The 9203-nt window shown below is 44.6% G+C and overlaps 1 protein-coding gene across 3 annotated transcripts; it reads right to left on the bottom strand.

Moving 5' to 3' along the window:
* Positions 1 to 624: 624 nt before the first annotated feature.
* On the bottom strand, positions 625 to 8914 carry LMO2 (LIM domain only 2). Of its 3 annotated transcripts, none has more exons than XM_074918507.1 (4): positions 8878 to 8914; positions 8229 to 8406; positions 4295 to 4510; positions 625 to 1614 (listed from the first exon to the last, which is right to left on the bottom strand). In XM_074918507.1, exons 1-4 carry the CDS (start codon positions 8912 to 8914, stop codon positions 1395 to 1397), a joined length of 651 nt encoding a protein of 216 aa, XP_074774608.1. In that variant the 3' UTR covers positions 625 to 1394. The 3 variants fall into 3 exon arrangements, with proteins under 3 accessions (XP_074774608.1, XP_074774609.1, XP_074774607.1); XM_074918508.1 differs by lacking the exon at positions 8878 to 8914 and adding an exon at positions 8524 to 8863; XM_074918506.1 differs by lacking the exon at positions 8878 to 8914 and having other exon boundaries at positions 8229 to 8863.
* Positions 8915 to 9203: the final 289 nt, after the last annotated feature.

Here is a 9203-nt window from a genome sequence, read left to right on the forward strand (position 1 = left end):
TCTGTGGGAGTGAGATGCCTGAATGTCCACCTTTACCTGACCAGGTGTGCTTCTCCTTTTTGTAGTACAATGCTCAGAGACTTCCTTTTGCTTAAGAAGCGACAATAGCCTTTTCAGGAAAGGCTCTGAATTCTTTCTAAATACGAGCAAATATTGATTTGCTCTAGGGATATTATACTGAATTCAATAATCCAGAGCAAAATCAGGATGAGCTACATTTCTAGGGGACCCATAATCTTACATGATCTCCTCTGAGATCAAATAGGCTCTTTGTGGCAAAGTAACATCCAAATGTATTTCTCTGTGGGCCACCAGCCTCAAAACATCCTCATAAAAACCAGAGAGCTTCAGTGTCACACAGCACTATCTAATTTCTCCTACAACACTATCTAATTTCTCCTTATCATGAAGAACTTCTAATTTCTAATTAGCATGAAGAACTCTACAAGGCTTACTGAGACCTCATTGTTCTCACATTACTGCTTTGAAACGCAACCCTAAGTGGATCCAGCAGGCATCAGCCGTAGACAAAGTGTAGAAACCCTGCTACAAAAAAGTAAAACAAACAATTCAAACAAAAAAATCCAGCCCAACTCCAAAAAAAAAGAAATAACAACACTCAAATCTTCTGTTATTTTTATTAAAGCTGCGGAGTCTTACTACACACAACAAATATTTTATTGATATAATCTAAGTTAATAAAATAGTTGAACAACTCTTTAGATTTATATTTGTATAGAAATGATCTGTGGAACATCTCATCTTGAAACAGCAGTGCCTGAAAACAACTATTCAGCAGGATTTTTTTAAAGAAGAGTTTGGGACTAGAGGATGCACTGTTCATTCTCAAAGAAAAAAAAAAATTCCATGCAAAAATAACCCTCCCCCTCTTCCCACTTTCTCTCCTATCCAAAGTGTAAGGCTGTATAGAATGACCACATAAATGATGGCCCCTTTCTTCCAGTATTCTCCCTCATGTCTACATTAGGAGCTGTCGTCTAAACTCAGTAACTAAAACAAGACAGAAAAAAAATTCAATTGCACAATCCTAGTCTGCAGGGGACAAAGTCATAACATCTCTTTACAGAAGTCCCTACTGTTTTTCCAGTTACAAGAATTTGTTATCACATTGTGTTTGTTTCCCAGCTCTCGCCTACATGGCTGATGTCAGTTATTGTCCATACACCTTTGTTAACAGAAGTCAGTCTATCTACTATTGCTTCGGTCTCCCTTCTGCACCTATATGTACTTTAGATTCTACGTAGCACTGCCTGCAAAGGGCCGACTCCCCCATTTTAGTCAAAGCCCACAGCTCAAGTGATGATCTCCTCACTGCAGCTATGCATCGGTGTCGCCCGTGAGATGTCTTTTATAGACTAGGAGGCACGTCTTTGCTAGATCATTCCATTGATCTTAGTCCACTCGTAGATGTCCTGTTCACATACTATGTCCGAGTTGATGAGCAGGTATCTGTCCCCAACACAGAAATGTTTCTGGCAGGCAGCACATTTGAAGCATTCAAGGTGATACACTTTGTCCTTCACCCGCATGGTCATCTCGTAAGCCCGGATTCTCTTGTCGCAGGAGGCGCAGAGGCCATCTTGGCCAAAGAGCCTGAAACAACAACAGCAAAGAAGTAAGCAGAGTTCATTTACTGGGCAGATGGGAAAAAAACAAATCAAAAAAGAACACGAGTGCCTTGATTCATTAGTCATGGTATTGCCAAGTTAGATAAAGGTCACACGGAAAGCTGCTGAGCAGAACTCTAAATTTTGCAATATCAAAAATGAAGTAGAAAGTCCAAGGTTCTCACTTATTTTCAATATAATTGACTTCTCTGATCAATGACCTTATCCTGAACTGCTGAGCAGCTTCAGGAGGAGTAAAAATCCTAGCACAGCCATGCTCATACTTCCACTTCTGTGATCTATAGAAATTACCTTACCGTTGACAAATTTTGCCCACCTTCAACTGTTGCTATTGTAGTTTATAGACAGGAGCTGTCACAAGCCATGGCCTAAGGCTCCCCCGTCTCTTGTTATCGCCTCCACATTGGAGATTCTTTCAAACCCAGACATTTCTATACCCATGAATTCACTCCTGTTGGGTTTCAGAAGGATACACGCTAAGACCTTCTAGATACCTATGCTAGCCCAAACAATTTTATGGCATGGACTGCTCTTTAATCCACTTGAGGAACCCTGCTGAGACCATGATGGTATTGTCTATTAAAAGAAGCCCCTAATGAATGCACTAGAAAAGTATTCCTCTCGCAGCATGCCTCCTGTTCCGCTGGAGCAGTACAACATACTCAGCTGTGTGTGAACACCAGCCTTTCATGCAGTCTGCTGGCTACAGAGTTTGTAAGTCAAATCATTAATAAATAAGCATGAACTATTTTTTTTTCTTAAAAGGGGGGAGAAATGATACATATTACTTGTGCAATGTATACACCTATTGAGTTTGACTTCTAAGTTCCCATACTAATTCTGGAAAGAGTTTTTCCACCTCAACACACTTCTTTTATGTGTGCTGTGCCTGCTTCATATTATCTTCTGAACTGGAAAAAAGGATGCCTACTACATTAAGAGATCTGTAAAGGGAAAAACATCATTTCTTCCTTCTACCAGGAGATGTCAGTGTTTACTTCTGCCCAACGAAAGTAATACTGAGGTTACACAAAGGTTGCCAAATTTTTTCATTAATGAGAGATTATACAATATTGCATTATTAAATAAGTAAAAACGTGGAATTTCACTGCAAGAAAATGCATTAACTGTATTGCCATTCTTTCTGTTGTGTCCATTTTAAGGTGAAAAGCATTTGGAACGTGTAATTAACACTGAATCGCTGCTGGAGTGTTGAGTCCGCAGAGTATTTACAAGCAGTCCCATTAGCAGAACTCAGCTCTTAGTTTCTGCTTAGCAAAATTCCTATCAGTAAAGCTCAGGGACACCATAATTAGGAACTCCACTGAGAATTTGGTTTCGTTTTTATTGGCAGGTAAATTAGCCTTCAGTAACGTAGCTGAAAAAATATCAAATACCATTATTCTGTTCCAGAGATCTCCTGACACAGTAGAGATCCAGCACTGCAAAGATCAATCTATTTTAATTGTAAGCAAGAAAGTAAAGATCCTTTATTATCAATTTTAGTGAAATATTTTAATCTCAGTGTGATCCTACTTACAAATTTTGGCAAAACAAATAGGCAGAGAGATGTTAATGAAAACACCTGTAGCAAGTGTATTTGTAGGATCTGATTCAGCAAAACATGCAAATTCTTGTCTATTCAGGACCAGGTTTAACAATGCTAAAAATCCACTGGATCCAAATTAGTGCAATCAAACTTTCCTGTACTGGCTGTAGCTTTACATTAAACATACAGCACATTGCTGCTTTCTACTTGAAGTGTCCCAGATAACTTTACCAGCGATGCAGAAAAGGACAGGGACCAATCCGTGTGTTAAAGGCAGTGACTTCAAACTCCAAGCAGGTAGAGAAGCCCTGGTGTCTAGTGGAATTGAGCATCTCTTATAGACCTGATATTACTGCATCAGGAAAATGAACTGAATGCAGTTACCTTGGATACCGTGTTCTTAAATGAGAGAACTAAATGATCTTTCATCAGCTGCCGATCTTGGCACCTGGTTTTATACACCTTTCAGCTCCAAGGCAATGCTTGGAGAAGCATGGAACTACTGAACACCATTCAGGGGAACCAGTTCGCTCTCAGCTCGGGGGGAGCTTGCTGAAATTCATCACCCTTTCCTGATTTCTACTTGCCAGAATCCCACGCTGGCACCGCGCAGTTCACCTGGAGCTACCAGCTTACGTCTGTGAAGACTGACAAATGCCAACAGCCCCATAGTCCCAGGAGTTCTTACTATATTCTCCACATTTTCAAATAATTCTCTTTTGCCCACAACACGTAGCAATGCTTTCACTTTGTTAAAAAATACGGGGGTTTTTTCCAACAAGATTTTTAAGATTTAACATATAAACAACTCTAAGTGACCTAATCAACACAGGTAACCTCTGAATTTATCTGTTACTTACCCCAGCAGTACCATAAAGCATCTGTGCATGAACCCCCAAAATACATGAGCCTACATTGTAAACCTGAGCTTGCAACTGGTGCTGTGTTACAACTCTGACTGCTGCCAGGTTTTACGTTTAAGAGTAGTCAAAACCAAATTCTTTATGGATCTTTGCTCACTAACTGTACTAATTAAACAGCTAAGCAAAGCTGGTAGAAAGAAGGGGAGCGAGGGTAGAACGAGTGGGTTGTGTACCTGAGATAGTCCCTTCTGCAGAGCTTTCTGCCCAGTTTGTAATACAACCGTCTCCCCACTTCTCCGAGCCTGCACCCGCACAGGTCGCAGCTGAGGCAATCTTCGTGCCAGTACTGATCGATGGCTTTCAGGAAATAGCGGTCCCCGATGTTCTGCTGGCAGCCGCCGCATGTCAGCAGCGAAGGGGGAATCTGGAGGACTTCATCCACTGGCTCCCTGAGGGAATGAAAGAGGCATTGGAGAAGGAAAATGTACTCTGAAGGCATCCGCATGAGAAGGAGGAGAAGGAAAAACAAAACAGAACACAAGACTGGTTAAGTTAGAACAGGGATTACAGCCTCCTTTTTTTTCTCCCAGTGGAGTATATGATTTATCCCCTTCTGACATGAGAGGGAGCAGGACTTCACTCTTCATTTGCTTTAAAAAGAAAAAAGAACAGTTTAAAATGTAAAGAGTTAATACGAGTATCCAAAAATTTGCTATTTAAAAATTATTTTTTCTCAGAGAATAATACATAAACATGACAATCTCTTCATCATCCCTGTGTATTCATTACTGTAATGGCATCTACTGCTTTACTAGGACATTGGTGTCTGTGTAAATACATCATTTTTCTTCTGCTGGGCAGAACATGAATTGCTCGGTCATGTGTCTCAATCCATGCAGTTCTTATAAAAGAAATACCTTTCCCATAACATGACTCTTCCATAATTGAAGACTGCACTTTTCCAAAAGTGCAATCAAAAAGCAGCCCGGATTCACCATTTCACTGAAATGCTGGTTATGTCTGTGCAGACTGATGGATGCCAACCACCACAAAGTTCTTACTATATTCTTCACATTTTTGAATAATCCTGGTTTGTCCACAACAAATAGCAATGTTTTAATTTTCATTTAAAAAAACTTTTATTTCCCAACAAGATTTTAAAGAGTTACCTATAAACAACTGTAAGTGACATAATCAAAACAGATAATCCCTGGATTTATCTATAATTTACTGAAGAGCCCCAGCAATAGCATAAAGCATTTGTGTATGAGCCCAAAAATATATGAGCCCATACTGTAAACCTGAGCTTGCAAGCTTTGGCTGCAGTGCCGCTGGAAGCCAAGGGAATTTTTGTCTCACCAAGGGCTAAAGGACTAGAAAAGGCACCTGAGGGATTTTACGTGCAGCCAACTCTCCATTGGGAAATGTAAATTTGAAGACTAGGTCTGAGGATGTCATTTCTGTGGACAGCGTGAAATTAATAAATACAACAGATGACACTGTTGCCCAACTGGTTTAAGTTTTGCTGCTTTTCTTAATAGAGCCAGAATTTTACTTTGTGTTACTGCAGGACTTCCTTCAGCTAAGGACATGAATCCCCTGGGACAGGTCTATTGCAGCATAGCTCAAACAGTTATTTGGGATTTACACATCTCTGCGTGAAAAGAGGTACAAGTCTTTGCTGTGATATTAGCACTGACTATTCACGCACCTTATTTTTTTCCCTTTTTAAAAAGCTCTTAAATCTAGGATGGTTCTGGTAATACCTGGGGATAAAGCAAGAATTTTCTTCAAAGCTACTTTCTTAAGGAAGTATTTTCTTTGCCTTTTTGTGTAATTTTACAAGTTCTGCCAAGAAAAAAAAAAAAAAAAAAGGAACAGCAACAAAAATTAAAAGAAAGTCACCTGAGCTCAGTTCTGCAAAGTTTGCAGTGACCTTGTGCTGCCACTGAGGGCCTCATCCAAACCCCAGGGAAATTAAATAATAAAAAACCTATTGGATCAACCCTTTAAGCATTTGTTTAATTTTAAACCTGTGGCTAGCAGCAAGGAAGGCGTATGTTTGCGCATTTATGCTTCACTGGATGATGAGTGAGGTGCACAATATCTGGTAGAGTGGAGCCCCAAATTTTTTTCATATATTATTGGGTTCTTCCTCTAGCACAGAGTCCCTCAATGCTTTGTTTCTGTCGCTGGTCTGTCCTCCCTTAGGCTGGTGGGGGCAGAGGAGATGTACACTGATGGGGAAGGATCAGGCTTCTCTCAGTTTCCAGCAGGCAACAGGAAAAAAATTGTATTACTACTGCTTATTTACTGGGTCAGCGGTTTTCTGGGCAAAAATTACTTTGTTCAGCAGGGAGAAACGATCACCAGTTAAGAACTTCTCTGTTGAGGAACCGATCCTGCAGTTTTTATTTAGGCAAGCTGAGCCCTAAGATATTATCTGAGTATATTCTGTTCTGGTTTGCACTCAGAATTCTGAGTTTAAACTGCTGTGCCCTACAAGTTGTGTCATAACATCCCTCTCTTACCAGCTTTCCGTTCTGTGAAGTTTTGTTAAAATCATGGGGAGCTCTGTACGTGATTAGGCCCTCGTTTTTCCAAGTTTATCCTTTTGGGTCCCATACTCCCTTTCTTAACATGTGGGCTGCACTCTGACAAGTTCTGAGAGCCTTCCAACAGAAGGAAAGGTACATTATTATCCTTTATTATCCATTATCCAAAGCTTCAGATATACTCCAAAATATTTCATTTTTTGGGTGTTCAGGAATGACAAGCCATGTTCCTCTGAAAGCCCTGAACTCCGGAATAGCCTGGCGGATGTTTACACAGAACAGAATTCCTGGTTTACACATTAGCTTTTTGATGTTCATAGATTTCTAAGCCAGCACTTAAGTCACTAGAACACAAGGTAGGTAAATAAATAAAATTACTAAAACTTTGTAGTTGAAACCTGGACATCATATACCTACGAGCTTGGAGTATTTTTTCTTGAAAAAACAGTATAAAATAAGAGACAACGTAACATAAAAAATGTCAGAAGTGACACAACAAATTGATTTAGTCCCCAAAAGAAACAGTTCCCATGTGTTCACTGAGGGCTTCAAGCAATGGCATTTTTAGTATCTCACAGGAAACAAACCTCAAATGACTCAAGTTTACTAAGAGCGATGTTTTAAGCGTTATCTGAAAACGGAGATTTTATAATTTATTTTTTTTTCTTCCCCCTTATCATGATTCCAGACAAGCGTAACTGCAGTCATTACCATGAGCAGGGCTGAAATGACTCTGGGTTTATGCTGTTACGGAGCCTCCGGCCAGCGGGGTGCCCGTGTGTGCGGGGGGGGACGGGGCAGCCCCAACGCCGGGATCGGGACACGAGAGCTGGTCCCTTCCCCGAGTGGGAAACCCAGAGAGGGCGATTCTCATCTACATCCCGGCAATCAAGTCTTTCGACATGCCTTCTGCAGAACACCCTGCCCCCACCAAAGCAGTTTATACAAGCTCTTGAAAGTTGCATTATGAAAATGTGGAAGTTGGGCACCCACAGATAACAGCTCTGACCTTTCTCTATAATCGGCTGCAGCGAGCTGGGCAGACCAAAGCTGGGGCAGAGCCTCCCTCCGGATGAAAAACACCTTCAGATTTGGAAAGCGGGATGCTCTCCCTCTCCCCGAGCCCTTCCCAGCACCCCTGGCCGGGATGAGCGGCTGGCAAATGCCCTGCCCGGAGGCGGGGGGGTGGCTGGGGGGAAGGGGGGCATGCCCCCTCTCTGCGCCCGGAGCTTGCTCCCTCTTGCTCTTTCCCACAACTTGGGGAGCTCTCACCGACCCCCACCGCACCGCCAGCCTCCCCCGGGGCCGGGGCCGCCGCCCGCAGCGGGGAAGGCGCCGGGGGGGGGGGGGGGGGGGGGGGGCGGCCGGGGGAGCCCGGCCGCCGGGGCTCGGTGTCCGCTGCCCCCGGGGCGGCTCGGCGGGGCGGCGGGGGGAAGGGGGGGGAGGACCGGCGGGGGTTGCTGCCGAGCCCCCCCCTCCCCGCTGCCGGGCACACAATGCCGGTGGCGGCGGAGCGGTCAAGTGGCTCCGGTGGGGAGGACGAGTGGCCATCGGGAGGCTCACGGGGGAGAAGGGAGGGGGGGGGAGCCGGGAAGAAAAAGAGGCCACTTACTCGGAAGGATCGAGGCTCTTCCTCTCGATGGCCGATGACATTGGCAGGGATTGTTCCTTTGTAGCGTGCCTGTGGTGGGATCTGCCCCCGCTGCCCCCGCACAGGCTGTCTGCTCTCGAAGCCTTTTCACCAGCTGAGTTCCCCCTCCGCCCCCCAATGACATTCACAGGATTTCCTCCTGCAACACCAAAGAGAGAGAGAGAAAAAAAAAAAAAAAGAATATATGGGCTGGGGCTGCTGCTGCTGCTGCTGCTGCTGCTGCTGCTGCTCCGCAAGTCTCCCCGCAGGCTCTGACCTCCCATCCCCGCCGCGCTCCGCCTGCGCGCCGGCCGGCGGGGCAGCTCCCGCGGCCGCGGCTCCGGCTGCTCCGGCTGCTCCGGCTCCGGCGGGTGGGAAGCGGCTGCCTCGGCTGCCACCGCTGCCTCAGCCCGGAGCTCCCGGGGCTCCGCTCAGGCTCTCAGCCCGGGCAGCTCTGGACATGCTCTGGAGCCGGGTGGATGTGTGGCGAAGGGGGAGATCAGCATCACTATTATTATTATTACTCCGTGGCTCAGCCCCGGGTCTCTGGTTTCATTTCCTTTTTCCTGATCACGATTCAAATACAATAGAAGGAAATCACACTTAAAGAGACAGCTGCCCATTTCTTAACTGGACTCCTGGGGATTTAGCAATACAAACAGCATCATCACGACTCGCTGGGTTCCTTAAAGAGGCAGAGCTGGGGCTCCCCAGAGCCAGGGCTGGGAGCTGACACTGCATTTTCACATCACAAGGGCATTTAATAACACTTGCTCGGCGGACAGGGGATGCTCAGGTAGGTAGGGAACCTGAAAATGATCCCAAGGGCTGGAAAAAAATAAGTGCCTGGTTCCGTGTCGCTGGCTTCTTCTCAGCTCCACACAGGACCAAAGCGACAGCCACTGTCTCTCTCCTCCCTCTCTCCTTCTCTTACATATATAGACACATGCCCACACG

The sequence above is a fragment of the Athene noctua genome, chromosome 14, assembly GCF_965140245.1.
Source record: "Athene noctua chromosome 14, bAthNoc1.hap1.1, whole genome shotgun sequence".
Lineage (NCBI taxonomy): Eukaryota > Metazoa > Chordata > Aves > Strigiformes > Strigidae > Athene > Athene noctua.

Excerpts from the sequence above, each read along its gene's own strand:
- LMO2 (XM_074918506.1), bottom strand. The coding sequence starts at position 8,530 with ATGGGAGGTCAGAGCCTGCGGGGAGACTTGCGGAGCAGCAGCAGCAGC. Across the intron at positions 4,511-8,228 it reads AAGAGCCTCGATCCTTCCGA|GGAGCCAGTGGATGAAGTCC; the intron begins GTAAGTGGCCTC and ends TCATTCCCTCAG. Across the intron at positions 1,615-4,294 it reads TGCAGAAGGGACTATCTCAG|GCTCTTTGGCCAAGATGGCC; the intron begins GTACACAACCCA and ends TTGTTGTTTCAG.